Source organism: Lepidochelys olivacea, assembly GCF_965140295.1.
Source record: "Lepidochelys olivacea isolate rLepOli2 genome assembly, chromosome: 6".
Taxonomy (NCBI): domain Eukaryota; kingdom Metazoa; phylum Chordata; order Testudines; family Cheloniidae; genus Lepidochelys; species Lepidochelys olivacea.
The window spans coordinates 90,883,684-90,908,347 of record NC_140416.1 but is presented as its reverse complement, the minus strand read 5'-3'; the positions used below and the strand labels follow the sequence as shown (position 1 = coordinate 90,908,347).

Genomic DNA, 24,664 nt, shown 5'->3' with positions numbered 1-24,664 from the left:
GTCAAAGGATAGTGGACATGCACCAGCTTTTGTAATCTAAACAGGTTACCCACGCACTTAGACAAACTCACTTGGTTAAGATAAAACATTAAAATAAGTTTATTAACTACAGAAAGATAGATTTTAAGTGATTATAAGTGGTAGGCATATAGGACAAAGATGGTTACAAAAGAAATAAAAGTAAAAATGCAGTCTAAATTCTAAACTTTATCAGACTAAGCAAGATTTGAATCAGTTTTTCTCACCGTAATAGATGTTACAGGCAACTGACAGTTCTTAATACACAGTCTAAATTTCCTTCTCAGCCTGGGACCAATCTCCTCAGTTCAAGTCTTTGTCTTCCCAGCATTCTTGTTGCCTTCAGCATGGGTGAGGGAGGCGAGAGGTGGTCTGATGATGCTGCTGTCCCTTGTTTTATACTCTCAGTTCATGTCCCAGGAAAGATACTGGCCCAAATATGTTCTGGCGAGGCTTGCTGAGTCACAGAGTTAAATAATTTCCATTGTGTGGTGCTTGTGCAATTGTCTCTTATTGAACTGTATATCCCTTATTTACAGTTCCCCCACTGGTCAATGACTCGTGACGGTTGCTTAACACCCATTTGGGTGTGGGTCATCACCTTTGTTGTCACTGGAGAGCTAGCAGTGGGCATCTCCCAAATTCACAACACATTTCAATAACAACCTTATAGCAAAATCTCGTAACTTCATACATAATAATGATATATATATATTTTGACAGAACATTGAGTTTCATATAGTATCTTAAACCTGGCATGCTTTTGTATGAAATATTGCAACCATATGATGAATTTGGGGATTACAGGGTGCTAGTTTGAGGTTCAGAGTGTCACACACATGTTTATGGAAAATAGATCCTCTCAAACTAACGTGATATGTTATTGATGAGATGAAAAGTTTGGTTGATAAAGGTAACAGTGTTGATGTAATATACTTAGGGTCTGTTTACACTGCAATAAAAAACCCACAGCACTGACTGTCAGAGCCCAGGTCAGCCTACTCTGGCTTGTGGGTCCTGGGCTGCGGGGCTTAAAAATTGCAGTGTAGATGTTTGGGCTTGGGCTGCAGCCCGGGATCAGAAACTCCATGATGGTGAAGAATCTCAGAGCCCTGTCTCCAGCCCAAGCCCAGTGTCTACACTGCAATTTCTAGTCCTGGAGCCTGAGCCAGTTGACTCAGCCTCTGAGACTTGCTGCCGCAGGTCTTTTTTGGAGTGTATACATACCCTTAGATATCTGTAAAGCATTTGACTTGGTACTGCATGACATTCTGATTATAAAATCTAGAATGATAAAAAAGTCACACATTAAATGGATTAAAAACTGGCTAATGGATAGGTCTCAGAATGTAATTGTAAATGGGGAATCGTCGTAGAACATGTGTTTTTAGTGGGGTCCCACAGGCATTGGTTCTTGGCCCTGTGCTATTTGACATTGTTATCAGTAACCTGGAAGAAAACACAAAATCCTCACTGGTAAAGTTTGCAGATTACACAAAAATTGGGGGAGTGGTAAATAATGAAGAGGACAGGTCACTAGTAAAGAGCAATCTGGATCACTTGGTAAACTGGGTGCAAGCAAACAATATGCATTTTATAATGGCTAAATGTAAATGTATACATTTAGGAGCAAAAAATGTAGGCCGTGCTTATGGGAGGGGAACCCCTACTCTACAAATCAGTAACTTTGAAAAAGATTTGGATGTGGTGGTGGATAATCAGTTAAACAAATATCACATTGTGCCCAAAAGAGCTAAAGCAATTTTTGGATGCGTAAACAGGGGAATCTCCAGGAGGAGTAGAGAGGTTACTTTATCACTATAGCTGGCACTGGTTCAACTGTGGCCAGAATACTGCATCCAGTTCAGGTGCCCATAATTCAAGAAGGCTGTTGATAGATTGGAGAGGGTTTAAAAAAGAGCCACAAGAATGATTAAAGGATTAGAAAACATGCCATACAGTGATAGACTCAAAGAGCCAAATCGGTTTAGCTTAACAAAGAGAAGGTTATGGGGAGCCTTGATTAAGTTCTATGACTATCTACATGGAGAACAAATATTTAATAATGTGCTCTTCAATCTAGCAGAAAAAGTTCTAACACCGTCCATTTATAACACAATCCAGCGTTGAAGCAAGACAAATTCAGACTAGAAATAAGGTGCAGTTTTTTAATGGTAAGGGTAATTAACCATTGGAACAATTTATCAATTATTGTAGTGAATTTTCCATCACTAGTAATTTTTAAATCATGATTGGATGTTTATTCTAAAAAATATGCTCTAGGAATTATTTTGGGGACGTTTTATGACGTGTGTTACACAGGAGGTCAGTCTAGATGATCACAATGGTCCCTTCTAACCTTGGAATCTATGAATCTATAAATGAGAGAAAGATGAAGGCAAGTGTAGGTTCACTACTTAGGGCGGAATGAGAGCTAATAACAGATGATATTAAGAAGGCTGAGGTGTTTAATGCCTTCATTTTAATACCTTTAATTTTGTTGGTCTCAGTCTTCACTAAAAAGTTTTTTTTTAACTAGCTACTTAACACAATTAAATTAGCAAGGGGGGAGGAACAGGTTAAAGAATATTTAAATAAATTAGATGTATTCAAGTTGGCAGGTCCCGATGAAATTCACCCTTGGGTATATAAGGAATTAGCTGAAGCAATTTTGAAACAGTTAGCAATTATCTCTGAGAACTCATGGAGGATGGGTGAGCTCCCAGAGGACTGAAGAAGGGCAAACATAGTACCTATCTTTAAAAAGGAGAATAAAGAGAACCCAGGGAATTATAGACCAATTAGCCTAATTTTGATACCTGGAAAGATACTGGAACAAATTATTAAACAATCAGTTTGTAACCACCTAGAGGATAATCAGGTGATAAGTAATACCAGTATGGATTGGTCAAGAACAAATCATGCCATACCAACCTAATTTCCTTTTTTGACTGGGTTACGGGCCTAGTAAATAGGGTGGAAACTGTAAACATTATATAGTTTGATTTTATTAAGGCTTTGATACCATCCCACATGACATTCTCTTAAGCAAATTAGGGAAATACGGTCAAGATGAAATTACTATAAGGTGGGTGCACAACTGGTTGAAAAAATATATTTAAGGAGTCATCATCAATGGTTCCCTGTCAAACTGGGAGGACGTATATTTTAAGATCATAGAATCATAGACTATCAGGGTTGGAAGGGACCCCAGAAGGTCATCTAGTCCAACCCCCTGCTCGAAGCAGGACCAATTCCCAGTTAAATCATACCAGCCAGGGCTTTGTCAAGCCTGACCTTAAAAACCTCTAAGGAAGGAGATTCTACCACCTCCCTAGGTAACACATTCCAGTGTTTCACCACCCTCTTAGTGAAAAAGTTTTTCCTAATATCCAACCTAAACCTCCCCCACTGCAACTTGAGACCATTACTCCTTGTCCTGTCCTCTTCTACCACTGAGAATAGTCTAGAACCATCCTCTCTGGAACCACCTCTCAGGTAGTTGAAAGCAGCTATCAAATCCCCCCTCATTCTTCTCTTCTGCAGACTAAACAATCCCAGTTCCCTCAGCCTCTCCTCATAACTCGTGTTCCAGACCCCTACTCATTTTTGTTGCCCTTCGCTGGACTCTCCCCAATTTTTCCACATCCTTCTTGTAGTGTGGGGCCCAAAACTGGACACAGTACTCCAGATGAGGCCTCACCAATGTCGAATAGAGGGGAACGATCACGTCCCTCGATCTGCTCGCTATGCCCCTACTTATACATCCCAAAATGCCATTGGCCTTCTTGGCAACAAGGGCACACTGCTGACTCATATCCAGCTGCTCGTCCACTGTCACCCCTAGGTCCTTTTCCGCAGAACTGCTGCCTAGCCATTCGGTCCCTAGTCTGTAGCTGTGCATTAGGTTCTTCTGTCCTAAGTGCAGGACCCTGCACTTATCCTTATTGAATCTCATCAGATTTCTTTTGGCCCGTCCTCCAATTTGTCTAGGTCTCTCTGTATCCTATCCCTGCCCTCCAGTGTATCTACCACTCCTCCTAGTTTAGTATCATCCGCAAATTTGCTGAGAGTGCAATTCACACCATCCTCCAGATCATTTATGAAGATATTGAACAAAACCGGCCCCAGGACCGACCCCTGGGGCACTCCACTTGACACCTGCTGCCAACTAGACATGGAGCCATTGATCACTACCCGTTGAGCTCGACAATCTAGCCAACTTTCTACCCACCTTATAGTGCATTCATCCAGCCCATACTTCTTTAACTTGCTGACAAGAATACTGTGGGAGACAGTGTCAAAAGCTTTGCTAAAGTCAAGAAACAATACGTCCACTGCTTTCCCTTCATCCACAGAACCAGTAATCTCATCATAGAAAGCGATTAGATTAGTCAGGCATGACCTTCCCTTGGTGAATCCATGCTGACTGTTCCCGATCACTTTCCTCTCATGTAAGTGCTTCAGGATTGATTCTTTGAGGACCTGCTCCATGATTTTTCCGGGGACTGAGGTGAGGCTGACTGGCCTGTAGTTCCCAGGATCCTCCTCCTTCCCTTTTTTAAAGATTGGCACTACATTAGCCTTTTTCCAGTCTTCTGGGACTTCCCCCGTTCGCCACGAGTTTTCAAAGATAATGGCCAATGGCTCTGCAATCACAGCCGCCAATTCCTTTAACACTCTCGGATGCAACTCGTCTGGCCCCATGGTCTTGTGCACGTCCAGCTTTTCTAAATAGTCCCTAACCACCTCTTTCTCCACAGAGGGCTGGCCATCTACTCCTCATGTTATGATGCCCAGCGCAGCAGTCTGGAAGCTGACCTTGTTAGTGAAGGCAGAGGCAAAAAAAGCATTGAGTACATTAGCTTTTTCCACATCCTCTGTCACTAGGTTGCCTCCCTCATTCATGAAGGGGCCCACACTTTCCTTGGCTTTCTTCTTGTTGCCAACATACCTGAAGAAACCCTTCTTGTTACTCTTGACATCTCTTGCTAGCTGCAGATTCAGGTGCGATTTGGCCCTCCTGATTTCATTCCTACATGCCCGAGCAATATTTTTATACTCTTCCCTGGTCATATGTCCAACCTTCCACTTCTTGTAAGCTTTTTTATGTCTAAGATCCGCTAGGATTTCACCGTTAAGCCAAGCTGGTCACCTGCCATATTTACTATTCTTTCGACTCATTGGGATGGTTTGTCCCTGTAACCTCAACAGGGATTCCTTGAAATACAGCCAGCTCTCCTGGACTCCTTTCCCCTTCATGTTAGTCCCCCAGGGGATCCTACCCATCCGTTCCCTGAGGGAGTCGAAGTCTGCTTTCCTGAAGTCCAGGGTCCGTATCCTGCTGCTTACCTTTCTTCCCTGTGTCAGAATCCTGAACTCAACCAACTCATGGTCACTGCCTCCCAGATTCCCATCCACTTTTGCTTCCCCCACTAATTCTTCCCGGTTTGTGAGCAGCAGGTCAAGAAAAGCTCCCCCCCTAGTTGGCTCCTCTAGCACTTGCACCAGGAAATTGTCCCCTACGCTTTCCAAAAACTTCCTGGATTGTCTATGCATCGCTGTATTGCTCTCCCAGCAGATATCAGGAAAATTAAAGTCACCCATGAGAACCAGGGCATGCGATCTAGTAGCTTCTGCGAGTTGCCGGAAGAAAGCCTCATCCACCTCATCCCCCTGGTCCGGTGGTCTATAGCAGACTCCCACCACTACATCACTCTTGTTGCTCACACTTCTAAACTTAATCCAGAGACACTCAGGTTTTTCTGCAGTTTCATACCGGAGCTCTGAGCAGTCATACTGCTCCCTTACATACAGTGCTACTCCCCCACCTTTTCTGCCCTGTCTGTCCTTCCTGAACAGTTTATAACCATCTAGATCCCGCAGGGGTCTGTCCTGGGTCTGGTACTATTCAATATTTTCATTAATGATGTGGATAATGCAGAGGAGAGTATGCATATAAAATTTGTGGATGGAGTTGCAAGCACTTTGGTGGACAGGATTAGAATTCAAAATGACAGATTGGAGAAATAGTCTGAAATCAACAAAAATTCATTAAATCAAGGGCAAAGTACTACACTCAGGAAGAAAAAATCAAATGCACAAAAAATGGATCATAACTGGCTAGGCAGTAGTACTGCTGAAAAAGATCTGGGGTCATAGCAGATCACAAATTAAAAATGAGTTGTCAATATGATGCAGCTGCAAAAAAGGCTAATATCATTCTGGGACATATTAACAGGAGTGTCATATGTAAGCCAGGAGGTAATTGTTCTGCTCCACTTGTCACTGGTGAGATCTTAGCTGGATTCCTTTCTCCATTTTTGGGCACCACACTTGAAGAACGGTATGGACAAACTGGAGAGCATCCAGAGGAGAGAAACAAAAATGATAAAAGATTTAGAAAACTTGATCTATAAGCTAAGGTTAAAAAAACTGGTCATGTTTAATTTTGAAAACATAAGACTGAGGGAGGACCTGTTAAGCGCTGTTATAAGAGGACTGTGATTGTTCTGCAATATCCACTGAAGGTAGGAGAAGTAAGGAGTGTAACCTGCACCAAAGGAGATTTTGGTTAGATGTTAGGGAAAACTCTCTAAATATAAGAATGGTTAAGCACTGAAATAGGCTTCCAAGAGAGTTTGTGGAATCCCTGTCATTGGGTGTTTTCAAGAACAGATTAGATAAACACCCACCAGGGATGGTCTCGATATACTTAGTCCTGCCTCCATGCAAGGGGCTGGGCTAGATGATCTCTTGAGGGCCCTTCCAGCCCTATGTTTCTATGTTTCTCCAAGGGTCTAAGCAAGGAAACTCCCAGAGGAAAATATTCTTTAAGTCTTTAGACCCTTGTATGTTTAGGTGGAAGAGGATATCACCAGAGCACCACTGCGGTCTGCCTTTTCTTGGCTAACACAATAGCCGTGCTGCTCTAAATTATGGAGGAGACAAAAATAACCCAAGAATATGGGGTGGTGAAAAAGTGGAATAAAACCACCTTTGCCCTTCACTTCTTTTCCTGCACCAAGTAGGATGTTAAATAGAGCCCTTGGCTTTGTCTCTGTCTGGAGTTATTACCAAGGTGTTGCAGCCTATGTCAGGATTGGATGGCTTGAATCTAGTTTTCCACATACTTGCTTTTATAGGAATGATTTGGGTGTTTGTTTCTTGAATGGCCTTTTTCTTAAGAAAGCTTGGATTAGCAGGTTGTATAGGAATGAGTAGAAGGACTGTTACTAAAACCATTGGTATTTTGGTAAAATACCTCAAGACTGTCATTAGGACAAAAGAGAAGGCTTTTTGCTGGAAGAGTCCCTTGTAATAGTAGAAGCATACCTACTGCTAGTGATGCTCCGGTATGGGTATGTTGAGAGAGACTTGCTATTATGGGTTTTAGAGATTCCATCTGAAATCTTGCCTTCGTGTGTATTTTCTGAATGATGTTAGTCCTGTCCAATTTTCTCATCCCTTTTTTGATTTTGGACAGCAACGGTCTCTGTGGTGTTATCAGAAACCCCATCTGAACTGTGTGAAGCACCCCATCGATACCAGAAATTCATCTCCCTCTCCTCTAGTGTGACCCTTTCCCTAAAGGTTGTCCTCCCAGAGTCATGCAGTGGTTTGATTGTTCTTTGATTGGTCTGGAATACTACTCTCTGTAGTATCTTCTTCTGCAGAATCTATTTCATCAGGCCATCCCAAGGGGGTAATCATGGTTTTGGGTTGGAGGTGGGTGATGGCCACCAAAAAGTCTTCTGTTCCAAGAAGGCTTTTTCCACGTCCCTTTGTGTTCAGTGTAACAGTAGTATGTAGCAAGGACAAATTACTGTTATACTCATTCTCTCCTGGATTATGATTCCTCGTAACTCTCAAGAAACAGTGGCAAAGGGGGAAATTGAGAAACTTTTACTATGTGTAATACTAAATACTGTGGACTGAGTAAGAAAAATAAGAGTACCAAGAAAAGAAGGAAAGCTCTGTTGCATACAGGAAAAATAATTAAAATAGCTCTCACTATGGATGCTTTTGGTTCCTTGTTGCCCAGTGAACTATGTGCAAATGAAGCTCTAAGCACATAAACTCCGCCCTATACTGGAAACCTACTGACCGATAGACTTACCTACATGTCTACAACCTCATTTGCTCCAATCCCTCAGACAGAGACAAACACCTACAAAGTCTCTATCAAGCATTCTTAAAATTACAATACCCACCTGCTGAAGTGAAAAAACAGATTGACAGAGCCAGAAGAGTTCCCAGAAGTCACCTACTACAGGACAGGCCCAACAAAGAAAATAACAGAATGCCACTAGCCATCACCTTCAGCCCCCAACTAAAACCTCTCCAACACATCATCAAAGATCTACAACCTATCCTGAAAAAGATCCCTCACTCTCACAGATCTTGGGAGACAGACCAGTTCTTGCTTACAGACAGCCCCCCAACCTGAATCAAATACTCTCCAGCAACCACACACCACACAACAAAAACACTAACCCAGGAACCTATCCTTGCAACAAAGCCCAATGCCAACTCTGTCCACACATTTATTCAAGTGACACCATCATAGGACCTAATCACATTAGCCACGCCATCAGGGGTTCATTCACCTGCACATCTACCAATGTGATATATGCCATCACGTGCCAGCAATGCCCCTCTGCCATGTACATTGCCAAACTGGACAGTCTCTACGCAAAAGAATAAATGGACACAAATCTGACATCTGGAATCATAACGTTCAAAAACTGGTAGAAGAGCAATTCAACCTCTGTGGCCACTCAGTAAAAGATTTAAGGGTGACAATTTTGCAACAGAAAAGCTTCAAAAACAGAATCCAACGAGAAACTGCTGAGTTTGAATTAATATGCAAACTAGATACCATTAACTTGGGTTTGAAGAGAGACTGGGAGTGGCTGGGTCATTACACATATTGAATCTATTTCCCCATGTTAAGTATCCTCACACCTTCTTGTCAACTGTCTAAATGGGTCATCTTGATTATCACTACGAACGTTTTTTTTCTCCTGCTGATAATAGCTCATCTTAATTAATTAGCCTCTTACTCCACCTTTTCGTGTTCTCTGTATGTATATATATGTATATATATATGTATATATATATAATATAAAATCTTCTTACTATATGTTCCATTCTGTGTATCCGATGAAGTGGTCTGTAGCCCATGAAAGCTTATGCTCAAATAAATTTGTTAGTCTCTACGGTGCTACAAGTACTCCTGTTCTTTTTGCTGATACAGACTAACATGGCTGCTACTCTGAAAATTGTATGAATGGACTCTTTCTCCCACTAAGTCTGCATAGGTGCTTTTGGAGATCTGACAATCCACTGCTCCTTCCCTGAGCGGTATCAGGGGGGAGCTGTGCATCTTGAGACTCCATTCGTACTTTCCCACAAAGCTATTGTGGCAGTTGAAGTTCTCTCAAACTAACGTATTTCCTCATCCCAGCATATTGGAGCACAACTATCTCTGACTTTGTTGGGATACTCTTTCTGTTTGATGCCAGACTCTGAACTGAGATTTTTGTCAGTTACAGTAGTTAGAAAGAAAAATGTGTTAGAATAGTCAATTCTGTTTTTCTTGAGGACTTTGTGAGGTCACCTGTCAAGCTTTCCCAGATAGAACTGTGAACATCACACACTATATCCTGAGTTTAATTGTATTCCCAGAGTATGTGAGTGAAACCAAGAGTAGTGCAACTCATGTGACAAATCCTATATGGAGCTGCAATTGGCAAGTGCACAACAACATGAACTGTCGAGTATATTTTGGTGGTTGTTACATAAGTGAATGTCAAAATGTAAGGTGTCATGGTGCATAGACTGCAAGAGAGTGAGTTCTCCTCTGGTGAGTACTTTTCCTGTCAGGTGCTGATCTTTCAGGGAGATTGTCATTTGCATGATCAAATGTTTTTTTCACTCCCTCCTGGTGAAAGGTGATAATTATTGTGACTGTGATTAAGACTGCACTTCTATTAATAAGTGTCCTTTTCTTCAAGGGGTTGTAACTTGGCCATAAAAATTTACTCCAGAGTGAATGATGACATGTAATTGAATGTCTTTGATCTCTTTCCTATTTTTAATCAGTTTTCAGAAAAGATCTCTTTGGTCGTTTCCGATACAAGTGTTAAAATAAAGAAAAATTAGAAGTAAATATATCTTTTTGTCTGAATTAAACTCTATCCCATTCAGTGGCTTTCTGAGTCAAATTGCCTTCTTATATATAGTTTTTAATCACTTCAGCAGCCCATGCTTGGCAGCATTCTTATCAGTGACACATTTCAGTTTCACAGGGCACATTTTTATGACATTTCATACAAAAACTTGACATCTTTATTACAGGTTTTCTTTATCAGGCGCTAACATTTCAAGTTGAGCTTAATAACAAGTAACTCAGTTCTCATTGCTTTGTGTTTTGTGTCTTTCTTACAGATCTGCTGGAGAAGACTCACAGGAGAGAGGAAGAAATGAGAGCTCTACAGGTATATCTACTAATTAGACTGAAGAAGCTTTATTTTTTGGTAACCTTCCTCCTTAATGTCTTTCTCCTAAATCCACATAGAGGAAACCCACAGCCACACAGTGACTGCTCACCAGTAAGACCACACTGCTGCGTTGCTTCCGGCCAGCCAATAGCTAGACTGATAATAAAGCAGACTTAACTGGCTAGCAGTCTTCCATCCGGTGGTTGTACTTCCGGCTGTCTATTCTATTCATGTTACTATAGCCACCAGTGAGATTCAACCCAATTACTCTTGTGTTCTGTAGGTGGCAAATGCAGTTCATCAGCAAAACAAGTGCTTTCCCTTTGGAGTGAGCCAAGCTGTACTGAATTTGTCTCAGTTGGCAGTTGCTCTGTTTATATTATATGTTTGGCCCCTCTCCATGTGGGCACATATATAAGGACAATGCAAGTGCCGGGGGAAATTTATGAAAGCACTTCTCAATTTTCTTTGCCAGGAAAGCAAATTCCATTATTTAGAAAAGTTCCTTGAAAGACCAGATGTTTCAGAAGAAAATTATAGAGCTATGCACACATATGTGATGTAATATGTATATATGTGTGTATATATTTTTGTGTTTTTACTCTAGTTCATTAGGTTGATTCATCTTCTTGGAATATATTTGTTTTTCCCATAACACTGAGTAAAATCTCAAATTTAGGTACAATTTTCATCCCAGCTAGCTTTGGAAATCTCCATGCGGCTACTGCATGTGTGTGTGTTCTGGCAGCAATTTCCAATGAAATGTCCATTCAAATAAATGAAGCATTGGAGTGTGCCAGGTATGGTTGAATTTCCTATGGCAAACCCTTGCTAGATGTACAGAATTTAGTATGTCATCCAGCAGTGAAGTGGTTAACTTTATTAGCACTTAGTGGTTTACATTAGTCTTCAAAGCTCACATTTTTTAACCTTAGACCCAGCACTGGAATACTATTGAAGCATACTGTAACAGTCACAGAAGGCATGCATTCCTTTGAACTCAATAGGAATAGGAAGGCAAGAAATAAACTAGTATGGCTAAATGATGAGGTTCAAGAGGTTTATTCAAGCAAAGCTGGTGTCTTTCAGAAAATAAAAATCAAACCCATATGAAAACATTTGAGAGGAGCAAAAAGTACACCAGGCAACATGTAGTATGGAAGTTAAAGGGCTAAAATAAAACGTGAAAAGCAAATAGTCATAAATATAAAAAACAAATAAGACATAATTAACTATGTTAGAAACAGGAATATTGTGAAAGAAGCTCTAGGTCTGTTGCATTAAAAGGTAGTAAAAGGAGCAATGAAGAAGAATAAGGCTATTGTGGAGAAGCTAAAGACTTCTCTGCATAAATTTTTCCCACGGGGTAGTTAAGATATCTACTCTTTTTGGATTGCAAAGATGAGGTACAGTCAGAGGTTGAGAAGTCAAAAGTAGTAGTACAGAACCAAATTGTTAAATTAAGCAACAAGGTACCAGGCCCATATAGTACACCCAAGAGTTCTGAAGGATTTATGAATTAAGTGTCTGAACTCCAAAATTATCTTTTGACTCTTGAGCTTTACTAAGTTTTATACTTTTGTTGTTAACTTTATTCAGTGGCTCACAGTAAACAGGATAGTACCAGTGCTGGTCCTTTTCAGATTTTGTGACAGGTACACTAGCCTCTTCACATTTTACCTTGATGCCAAGCTACTGTGCTGTGCCTTCATGATTCTCCTGCCCACTTATTTTTCATTTTCATTTTCTTGGACTGCAATAGATACTCCAAACTGTAGTGTCTTTTGAACAAGTCAAGTTCCATTGTGCGTAGGAGAATGCACAGTTAAAAGGGAGGTTTTGGACAATAAAGCCAAGATCTTTAGAAGGTGGTATTTTTATTGATAAACTGGAACAGTTGCCTGAAGAGATTGGGAAACAATAAAAATGTAAAATAATAATAAATTGTAACAACACATGTCAGGGTGTCTTTAAAACACAACCGTACAATTATTAAACTCTTCATTGCAGCTTGGGATTCTTGTTCATTTTTTGTGTCATTAGTTTTATCCCCGGTGTTTCGTTTCTTGCATCTACAATAGTTGTCTATTCTCTTTAGTAGTAAGAAGAAAAGGAGTACTTGTGGCACCTTAGAGACTAACCAATTTATTTTGAAAGCTCATGCTCAAATAAATTGGTTAGTCTCTAAGGTGCCACAAGTACTCCTTTTCTTTTTGCGAATACAGACTAACACGGCTGTTACTCTGAAACCTCTCTTTAGTAGTGTTATTGTTTTTAAATTTAAATGTTTTGTAAAGTATCATAGTTCCATTTGCTTAAGGGTTTATGAACTAATCAAACAGCTAAATCCCTTCTCCAACCCACTTCAGATCAACTGGGGCATTGAAAAAATGACTTGAGGGGAGCATTTCCTAATTCAGCATAGCAGCATGAGTGCAAATGGACCCTTGGAGTTGCTTTTCCTTTTCAGACAGATCAAGGCAATGAAAACTTCCTACAGAATCTTCCAGTCTGACTGCATGTCTGATCTTGATTTACAATATTTATCTTTGCAAAGTCAGTGCCTGGGAAGCACTGCTGAGGGGTCATAGTGCTGCCTAATTGTTAAAGAAGCCAAGCCATTGGTGGTACTCAGCAGTTGTTTACTAAATGTCTGGAAAAATCTATTCATGTTTAAAAAAGGTTTGTTAATCCTTTGTGCTGGTGGAGATCTTTGTTCTAACTTTATTTGATATAGCAACATGACTTTTTAAAAATGCATATTTTTCCCATAAACATACAACAAAATAGAAATGTACAAAAAGAGCAGATTAGACAAAGCACTTTGTGTTGTGAAAACAATTTTCCTCCTCTTCCTTTTCCTCCTGGGCTAGAATCCAACCTCTAATGTCAGGCTCGGCCCATACTACCAGGATTTTTTTATCCACTCTGAACAATTTATTCATGTAGAGACCATAGAGAATTAACCATTAATTACATATAGGAAGGCCACCATGGATTTCTCAGAATTCAGGTTCTAGTTTCCAGCCCTCAGTCTAGCTTTGTAGCTTCATTTGCAGGAATTGGCATGTTACATTAAATTATTACTGAGCCAGGCAAGATAACAAGGTGTCCTGTGCTTTTAAAAAAAGAAAGAAAGAAAGAAAGAAACATGCATTCCTAGTAGCTGACTGATAATGAAGTTATAAAGCCTCGGTTTTTTCACCTTGCTATAAAAATGAAGACCATAAGCTCTAGGGATGGGGCAAATATTGAGATAAACTAGCTGACTGAGATCATGAGACTATTATTTTATCCCCACTGGTATAGAGAGTGGAAGTATTGCAGATGCAATGGTCTTAATTTTTTGAGAGACCGACACAAGCCCAGGCTGTTCTCATCATTCCTTCATAACCATCCAAGATACAACAACATTATGGGAGCCTTTGGAGAACTGACAGGAGGATATGTGTCATGTAGGCAGTGTTCGGAAAGGGCTGAAACTTAGAGGGAAAAAAGCTGGGTGAAAAATTAATGATCTCATTTTAATAGTTTACAGAGAAGCTCACTAGACTTGGGCTCTGGATTGTGAAGGAGAGCAAATTCCAGAAACAGGGTCAATTCTATCTGGCCTTGGAAAGTTTTACTTTAGTATCTGGTTTCAGAGTAGCAGCCGTGTTAGTCTGTATTCGCAAAAAGAAAAGGAGTACTTGTGGCACCTTAGAGACTAACAAATTTATTTGAGCATAAGCTTTCGTGAGCTACAGCTCACTTCATGGGATGCATTCAGTGGAAAATACAGTGGGGAGATTTATATACATAGAGAACATGAAACAATGGGTGTTACCATACACACTGTAAGGAGAGTTATCACTTAAGGTGAGCTATTACCAGCAGGAGAGCGGGGGGACGGGGGGAACCTTTTGTAGTGATAATCAAGGTGGGCCATTTCCAGCAGTTGACGAGAACGTCTGAGGAACAGTGGGTGGTGCGGGGGGAATAAACATGGGGAAATAGTTTTACTTTGTGTAATGACCCATCCACTCCCAGTCTCTATTCAAGCCTAAGTTAATTGTATCCAGTTTGCAAATTAATTCCAATTCAGCAGTCTCTCGTTGGAGTCTGTTTCTGAAGTTTTTTTGTTGAAGAATTGCAACTTGTAGGTCTGTAATCGAGTGACCAAAGAGATTGAAGTGTTCTCCAACTGTTTTTCGAATGTTATAATTCTTGACGTCTGATTTGTGTCCGTTTATTCTTTTACGTAGCGACTGTCTGGTTTGACCAATGTACATGGCAGAGGGGCATTGCTGGCACATGATGGCATATATCACATTGGTCGATGTGCAGGTGAACGAGCCTCTGACGGTGTGGCTGATGTGATTAGGCCTACGATGGTGTCCTCTAAATAGATATGTGGACACAGTTGGCAACGGGCTTTGTTGCCAACTAGACCATTTGCTCAAGAAACTCCCTGAAAAAGCACAAGAACAAATCCGCACAGACACACCCCTGGAACCTCGACCAGGGGTATTCTATCTGCTACCCAAGATCCATAAACCTGGAAATCCTGGATGCCCGATCATCTCAGGCATTGGCACCCTGAAAACAGGATTGTCTGGCTGTGTAGACTCCCTCCTCAGGCCCTACGCTACCAGCACTCCCAGCTATCTTCGAGACACCACTGACTGCCTGAGGAAACTACAATCCATCGGTGATCTTCCTGAAAACACCATCCTAGCCACTATGGATGTAGAAGCCCTCTGCACCAACATTCCACACAAAGATGGACTACAAGCCATCAGGAACAGTATCCCCGATAATGTCACGGCAAACCTGGTGGCTGAACTTTGTGACTTTGTCCTCACCCATAACTATTTCACATTTGGGGACAATGTATACCTTCAAATCAGCGGCACTGCTATGGGTACCCGCATGGCCCCACAGTATGCCAACATTTTTATGGCTGACTTAGAACAATGCTTCATCAGCTCTCGTCCCCTAAGGCCCCTACTCTACTTGTGCTACACTGATGACATCTTCATCATTTGGACCCATGGAAAAGAAGCCCTTGAGGAATTCCACCATGATTTCAACAATTTCCATCCCACCATCAATCTCAGCCTGGACCAGTCCACACAAGAGATACACTTCCTGGACACTATGGTGCTAATAAGCGATGGTCACATAAACACCACCCTAAACCGGAAACCTACTGACCGCTATTCCTATCTACATCCCTCCAGCTTTCACCCTGACCACACCACACGATCCATTGTCTACAGCCAAGCTCTACGATACAACCGCATTTGCTCCAACCCTTCAGACAGAGACAAACACCTACCAGATCTCTATCAAGCATTCTTACAACTACAATACCCACCTGCTGAAGTGAAGAAACAGATTGACAGAGCCAAAAGAGTAACCAGAAGTCACCTACTACAGGATAGGCCCAACAAAGAAAATAACAGAACGCCACTCGCCATCACCTTCAGCCCCCAACTAAAACCTCTCCAACGCATCATCAAGGATATACAACCTATCCTGAAGGACGACCCATCACTCTCATAGATCTTGGGAGACAGGCCAGTCCTTGCTTACAGACAGCCCCTCTACCTGAAGTAAATACTCACCAGCAACCATACACCAGAACCACTAACCCAGGAACCTATCCTTGTAACAAAGCCCGTTGCCAACTGTGTCCACATATCTATTCAGGGGACACCATCATAGGACCTAATCACATCAGCCACACTATCAGAGGCTTGTTCACCTGCACATCTACCAATGTGTTCCTCAGATGTTCTCATCAACTGCTGGAAATGGCCCACCTTGATTATCACTACAAAAGGTTCCCCCTTCCCCCTCCCCACCCCCCCTCCGCCCTCGTGCTGGTAATAGCTCACCTTAAGTGATCACTCTCCTTACAGTGTGTGTGGTAACACCCATTGTTTCATGTTCTCTATGTATATAAATCTCCCCACTGTATTTTCCACTGAATGCATCCCATGAAGTGAGCTGTATCTCACGAAAGCTTATGCTCAAAGAAATTTGTTAGTCTCTAAGGTGCCACAAGTACTCCTTTACTTTAGGATCTGATCCTCTAGCCTAGTCATTTTAATTGTGTATGTTGTTATTCACGTCCTCTCTTAGACTCTGGTGTAGAGTTTGTTTGTGCTATTAAATAGTTGCTCTAGTTTCACAAAAGATATGACTGTCCTTTAGAGATAGATGGAGTGATTTCCATATAGTACATGATTTGTGAAGGGCTCATGGATCCTTTGTAATGATGGGTGCTATATTATCAATAACAAAATGGTTACCATCTACAAGTGTTTAAAAGGTATAGACAGAGAGAAGGCAGTGAAATAATTTAGGGTAGCATAAAGGAACAGAACTAAAAATATTTGAATGATATTAAGCAAAAGTAAATTTGAACAAAATCCTGGGGAAAAATTCTAAACACTGAGATCTAGGAGACTGTGGCACAGTCTGTCGAGGCTGGTGGTAGGTTCCCTGTTATTTGTAATTTAAAATTGAACTAGACAAAGTTATGGGGAACATACTGAGGAAATAAACTTTCATTGGTTTGGAGGTGGACTAGATGTCCTAATAGGTCTCTTAATCTCCAATTTTGATGAAGGTGAAAAGGCTAAATCTAACTTTAGGATGTAATCTTTACCCAAGACTGAAACCTCATCATTTTGCAACATGGTCAAATAGCGCCTCAGCCAACTAGAACTGTACTTCTCAATTTACTGTGCTGGGAGATCTCAGGAGCGCAGAGAGATGAGGATAGTAAAACACCTTTTCACTTTAAGTTTTAGTGGTGGTTAAATTTTATCACTCTATTTTACCTGAAGTTTGTAGCTTAATTTTGAACCCAAATTTATTACAAATAAGCCTGAAAATAAGATGCCCTGAGAATAATGTATCCTTCAGCTAATAATACTGAAGTTCAGCAACTGAATCATCTTCTGTGAAAGTATCAAACAGAAGCTCAATTTCAATGTCTCTTTGACTCATCAGAATAACAGATGATAGTAGAGGGTGTCTCCCTGGATAGTGACAGGATGTCTTCAATAAATGATAAATTACAGGGTTCCCCTGCTGCTTAGGGGAAATATTATTCTGTTATAGTATGGATTACTCTGCATATGAATAGTGAATTTTTTAAGCTAAACATTTACTTGGAGAATTAGTACAGTTGTCCTAATATTTACTCTCAGAACCATCCTTGTATTTCAGAAGTAGATGGAACGCACCTATATCTCCAGATATTATCGTGTGCACACTTGAAGGACGTTGAACTATATTGATAGGTTTCAGAGTAGCAGCCATGTTAGTCTGTAGCCACAAAAAGAACAGGAGTACTTGTGGCACTTTAGAGACTAACAAATTTATTAGAGCATAAGCTTTCGTGAGCTACAGCTCACTTCATCGGATGCGTAGAATGGAACATACAGTAAGATATAGATATATACACATACACACACACACACACACACACACACACACACACACACACACACACACACACACACACACACACACATACAGATAAGTTGGAAGTTACCATACAAACTGTGAGAGGCTAATTAGTTAAGATGAGCTATTATCAGCAGGAGAAAAAAACTTTTGTAGTGATAATCAAGATGACCCATTTAGACAGTTGACAAGAAGGTGTGAGGATACTTAACATGGGAAAATAGATTCAATATGTGTAATGACCCAGCCACTCCCAGTCTCTATTCAAACCCAAGTTAATGGTATCTAGTTTGCATATTAATTCAAGCTCAGCAATTTCTCCTCAGAATCTGATTTTGAAGCTTTGTCCTCACCCACAACTATTTCACATTTGGGAACAATATATACCCTCAAGTCAGCGGCACTGCTATGGGTACCTACGTGGCCCCACAGTATGCTAACATTTTTATTGTTGACTTAGAACAACACTTCCTTAGCTCTCGTACCCTAACACCCCTAGTCTACTTGCACTACATTGATGACATCTTCATCATCTGGACCCATAGAAAAGAAGCCCTTGAGGAATTCCACCATGATTTCAACAATTTCGATCCCATCATCAACCTCAGCCTAGACCAATCCACACAGGTGGTCCATTTCCTGGACACTATATATCTTACTATATGTTTCATTCTGTTCATCCGATGAAGGGAGCTGTAGCTCACGAAAGCTTATGCTCTAATAAATTTGTTAGTCTCTAAGGTGCCACAAATATTGAACTATACTGTTTGTTGATGCTGATTAATAGAGCAATATGGAATGTCATCCATTTTAAGGACCAATCCAGCAAACACTCATGCATGTGCTTAACATGTGAGTTGTTTCCTTGAAGTCAAATGCTGGACTGTGGTGTTCATACATCATCCTAGCTGTTCATAACTCTTCCAGACAAAAGATACAGTCTCTGCCCAAAGAGTTTAGAACCTTGGGACCAGATCCTGCAAAGAGTTATGACCCTATTCATTTAGTGCCTGGTACAGTGGCCGTTTAAATCAATGAGACAACTGACTTCAATTGACAGTGTGTCAGTTTGATAGTTGTTGTTTATTATTTGTATTACAGTAGCATCTACAGTCCCCAACTGAGATTGGGTTTTTGTTGTACTAGGCACCTTACAAAGAATAAGTGTCAGTCTCTGCCCCAGATTGTTTGCCATCTAAATAGACAAGACAGACAAAGGGTGGGAGGGGAAATAGAGTCACAAAGAGGTGAAGTGACTTGCTCAAGGTTACATAGCAAGTTAGTGGCAGAGCTGGGAATAGTAGAACCCAGGTCTCCTGACTACCAATGCTTTATTCACTAGCTCACACTTCCTTCCTCTCATAATATGAATCCCATTGATATCTGTGGGACAGCATGAAGGTAACTGGATCATTCCTTAAGCTAGATGTGATACAAAAAGAGACAACAAATAAGTGAGTTAGGCAAGGGAGGGAAAAGGTTTAAACAGAATAGAACTGTGATATTATCTGTGTTTACAGGACGTGCATAAAAATAATTCTACTGGGTAGTGTTTCCTTAGTTAAAATTTTAAAATATTTTAAATTCTGTTTGTATTAATTTGGCAAAGAAATATGGGTCAGCCTTGGATAGAGGCTCAAAAGAAGAACGCTGGAATATGCAGCATGGAAGTATAGACAAGAAACGTCCTACATAAATTATACAGGTCTACAAAAGCAAATATTATTCATGTCATAATGACTTTCTGTTCTAGAAATTTCTTGTTTGGTGTATAATTCTGGGTTGCTTTTGGAGAGCGAACATAGTCATTGTCTCTAATCTAGAACATGTTCATATTCAAACTGCTCTCTTCAGCAGGTAGAAAAGGTTCTATATCAAATTTGTAGATGTTTGAAAAAAACAAACATGGAATAATCCTAATAGTCTCAGCTTAAAGTGTTCTTGAAAGGCTCTGTCCCCCTTCACTACACGGGATAGGAGGAAGTTAACTCTGTGACGTTAATACTGTGCTTCTCTTCTGCTTAATCCTGCAGAAGTTCCTCTGCCCGCTTTCTGTGAGGTCAGCGCTTAGTTGTTGTTAGGTGGGCATGCCACAGAGCATCCTTGTGGAGGGAGGCACTTGCCCCACCTCTGTTCCCCAACCATTGAGCATTTCTTCACTGAATATAATGCTGACTAGTCAACATTATCTCTCATGGGTTCTTCCTCCATATGGGTAAACTCCATCTTAAAGGTGGGTGGCCTCAGAGCAGCCAGTGACAAGGGAGGACTGTGCAGCACAGATCCAGAAATCACTGTACTGCTATGGAGGAGGGAAGTCAGGGAGGCCCTGGGATTCTATGCTAGTGCTGCTACCCCAAGTGGAAGTTTCATGATCATGTGGTTGGAAGAGACCTTCAGGAGGTCATCTAGTCCAGTCCCCTGCTCAAAGCAGGACAAATCCCCAAGTAAATCATCCCAGCCAGTGCTGTGTCAAGCCTGACCTTAAAAACCTCTAAGGTCGGAGATTCCACCACCTCCCTAGGTAACCCATTCCAGTGCTTCACCACCCTCCTAGTGAAACAGTTTTTCCTAATATCCAACATAAAGCTCCCCCACTGCAACTTGAGACCATTACTCCTTGTTCTGTCATCTGCTGCCACTGACAACAGTCTAGTTCCATCCTCTTTGGAAACCCCTTTCAGGTAGTTGAAAGCAGCTATCAGATCCCTGTGATGGTGCACCCCATAAGGCTTTATGGAAATATGCTTATGAAGGTATATATGACATAACTGAAATATGTTTTATGCTCCATATGCCATTGTGACATATCTCTGTAAAGGTTATGATCTACTGAATCTATTCATCCTATTTGTATTTAGGTATCATTTTTGTATTCAAAGTTATGAATATTGGCTCTGTACTTGCTTGATTTGTAAGTAGCCTTAGTAAGCATTTGGTCAGCTTCTTGAGAAAGCAATGTGCAAGTTAAATGCCCAATCAAGAAGCACTTAACGGACAATGGATCTTGAAGATGCTAATCCACATATGAGCTTTCCCAGGAATGTGACTTGGCTGGTAAGAAACTCAGTCATACATGGACATGTGACTTGCCCATGTGACTCCAAAACTCCATTTTGTAGCTGGATTCTACACGGGGGAAGGAGGGGTGTCCACCCACAGGAAAAAGTCTATTTAAACCCCTGGGAGACCCGTCCATTTTGTCTTCAGCTTGCTCAAGAGATAGCCTCTCCACCCGCAAGGATACCTGAAGGAAACTGGAACAAAGGACAGTAACTACAGGGGGTGTGAGTGATTGCTGGTCTCAGACTAGAAGGAGACTAGTTTGTAAAAGGAAGCTTGCTGGGTGAGGTTTTTATCTGTATTCAGTTTTCTTGGACATAGACTTGCGTGTTCTACTTTATTTTGCTTGGTAATTCACTTTGTTCTGTCTGTCACTACTTGGAACCTCTTGAATCCTACTTTCTGTATTTAATAAAATGAGTTTTTACTTAATTAATTAACCCAGAGTATGTATTAATACCTGCAGGGGAGGGGGCAAACAGCTGTGCATATCTCTCTATCAGTGTTATAGAGGGCGAACAATTTATGAGTTTACCCTGTATAAGCTTTATACAGAGTAAAACAGATTTATTTGGGGTTTGGACCCCAATGGGAGTTGGGCAGCTGAGTGTTAAAGATGGGAACACTTCTTAAGTTGCTTTCAGTTAAGTCTGCAGTTTTGGGGCATGTGGTTCAGACCCTGGGTCTGTCGGAGCAGACTGGCATGTCTGGCTTAGCAAGACAGGGTGCTGGAGTCCCAAGCTGGCAGGGAAAGCAGGGGCAGAAGTAGTCTTGGAACATCAGTTGGCAACCCCAAGAGGGTTTCTATGATCCAATCCGTCACAATCCCCCCTCATTCTTCTCTTCTGCAGATTAAATAATCCCAGTTCCCTCAGCCTCTCCTTTTAAGTGATGTGCTCCAGCCCCCTAATCATTTTTGTTTCCCTCCGCTGGACTCTTTCCAATTTTTCCACATCCTTCTTGTAGTGTGGAGGAGTATTCCCCATAGACCTAAGGAAATCAATGGATTTTAGTGGGCCTTGACTTCTGCTCATTCTGCTATGGTGAGATGGGCATGAGGAGGTAAACACCACCCCATTGTCAAAAAATTTGCAGGAAATGGAATGAGTTGAAACTAAGGTTTTTTTTATCCCCCAGCAAAGTTCTTCCCATTTAGGGAATGATTTGTTTACAAGTACTCAGCTGAGAGAATCAGAAGGTAACCAATATTCCTGCTGTAAATACAAATAGTTACACTTCGTGCTTTTTATGTTTACTAATCTACAAGGCCATCAGCTGAAAAGTATGAAGGACAGAGGAAAAATAGTTTGCAGTGTTGTAGGTGTGTTATACCCAGAATATTCGAGAGACAAGGTGGGTGAGGTAATATCTTTTATTGGACCAGCTTCTATTGGTGGAAATGATGGGCTTTAGAGCTATACAGAACTCTTCTTCAGTTAGCCCAGTTTTGTTGGGGCCATCGCATGAAATTTGCATCTGTTAGGTTGGATTTGCTCCACTAGGAAAGGAAAATATCATCCTGTGTGTTTGGACTGTGACTAACATGATAGGGCCAAAAGTCTGTTATTCGTAATAGTTTGCTTAGCAGATGAAGTGAATCTTTGCAGGCACATATCACTATTTGAATCCAAGAAGCACATTGAAGAATTGCCTAGTTCTTCAAGAGTTTGCTCATGTTGATGCCATGTTAGGCGTGTGCATGTGCCATGTGCACCATCGCCGGAGATTTTCCCCCTAGTAGTATCCGTAGGGCCGGATAGTGCCCCCTGGAGGCCTGCGCTCATGTACCGGTATAAGGGCTGCCTCCAGTCCCGTGTCCTTTCAGTTCCTTCTTATCACCCTTGACGGTTGCTGGAACAGCCTTCTCTTCCTTGCGTTTTCAAGCCTTCTCTGATGGTTTACAGATTCAGATGTGGCTTGCATTGGTCTACTCACCGAGCAAGCACCATTTGGACTCAATTCTCAGCATTCCAGAATCAGTTCTGGCTTCTTGACATGGTGGTTAGACCCAGTCTCGGTTCTATCCAGAGTGCCTTTTGAGTTCCTGCAGCCATTGATAATGTTGGTGTCCAACGCATCAGACCTGGGGTGGGAAGCCCACCTTGGCAAACTCAGGACCCAAGGTCTCTGGTCAGAGGACGAACTATCCTTACACATAAATGTGAAGGAACTCAGGGCAATTCTGGTGGCCTGTGAAGTATTCCTTGCCCAGTTCTCAGGCAAAAGTGTGCAAGTATTTCCGGACAAAACAGTATCAATGTTTTATGTCAACAAATAGGGAGGTGCCTGCTCCATGGTCCTCTGCCCAGAGCCCTCGGGCTGTGGGATTTCTGCATGAAGCATTCCATTCACCGAGAGGCATTGCATCTCCCTGGGAAGTTGAACGTTTTAGTGGATTGCCTCAGCAGGTCCTTCTCCTCTTCTCCTCTTGGATTCAAATAGTGATATGTGCCTGCAAAGATTCACTTCATCTGCTAACCAGTCCACCCAGAGGTCATCAGTGTCATCTTCCAGAGGTTGGGAATGCTCTAGGTGGACCTGTTCACCACCACAGAGAGCAGGAAGTATCGCTGCTTTTCCTGAAGCTCTCTCTCCGATGCCTTCCTACGGTCATGTTGGACAGCCTTCTGTATGCTTTCCCTCTGATCCCCCTGGTTCACAAGGTCCTCCTGAAGATTAAAGGGGATAAGGCGAAGGTCATCCTGATGTCCCCAGCATGGTGTCAGCAGCATTGGTTCGGCATGCTCCTAGACTTCTCAGTCGCAGCCCGGTGGACGCTCCCTCTCAGACCAGACTTGATCTTGCAGGATGATGGGCGACTCCTCCATCTGAACTTCACAGGTCTACACTTGTGATAAATGAACGGGGGAGGTAGCTCCCTTTTATGGACAGCCAGCCAGTTAGCTATAAAGTCCCTCTTGGTGGCTGTTCTCTGCTTGCTTTACCTGTAAAGGGTTAAAAAAGTCCCCCAGTAAAGGAAAGGGAGTGGGCACCTGACCAAAAGAGCCAATGGGAGGGCTAGAACTTTTTTAAATTGGGGAAAAAAACTTCCCTTTGTCTGTTGTTGTTGTGGTTCTCTGGAGAGAGGAGAACAGGGAGCATTTATGCTGTGAGAAGCTTAAGCCAGATATGAAAAATCATCAGATCATACCTAGAAATTGCTTACCTGAAACCCCAGATATGTAAGTAAATTTGGTAATGTCTAGAAAGACACGATTAGGTTTATTTCTGTTTATCTCGAATTGGCTTGTGGACTCCTCTGTGCTAACCCAAAATGCTTTTTGATTTGCTTGTAACCTTTAAGCTGGACCTCAAGAAGGTTATTCTTGATGTTTAAATTTTGTAAGTGGGTTTTTTAAATCTAGCAAAAGCCTAAGTTCCAGTTGTATTTTCTTTCTTTTTGTTTTTAATAAAATTTACCTTTTTTAAGAATAGGATTGAATTTTTGGTGTCCTAAGAGGTTTGTGCATATGCTGTGAAATTAGCTGGTGACAACAGCTGATATCCTTTGTTTTTCTTTCTCAGCTCTTCCCCAAAGTAGGGGTGAAAGGGCTTGAGGGGACCCCACAGGAAGGAATTCACAAGTGTGCCTTTCTGGTTTCAAAAGGGTTTTT

General features: G+C 41.5%; 1 protein-coding gene across 1 annotated transcript in view; it reads left to right on the top strand.

Moving 5' to 3' along the window:
- The window catches only part of CEP128 (centrosomal protein 128), a 447,165-nt gene that overhangs the window by 338,052 nt on the left and 84,449 nt on the right, over positions 1-24,664 (top strand). The window contains exon 19 of the mRNA XM_084632372.1: positions 10,471-10,520. Within this exon, the coding sequence (XP_084488498.1) occupies positions 10,471-10,520 (50 nt within the window). The remainder of the gene's footprint in view (positions 1-10,470; positions 10,521-24,664) is intronic.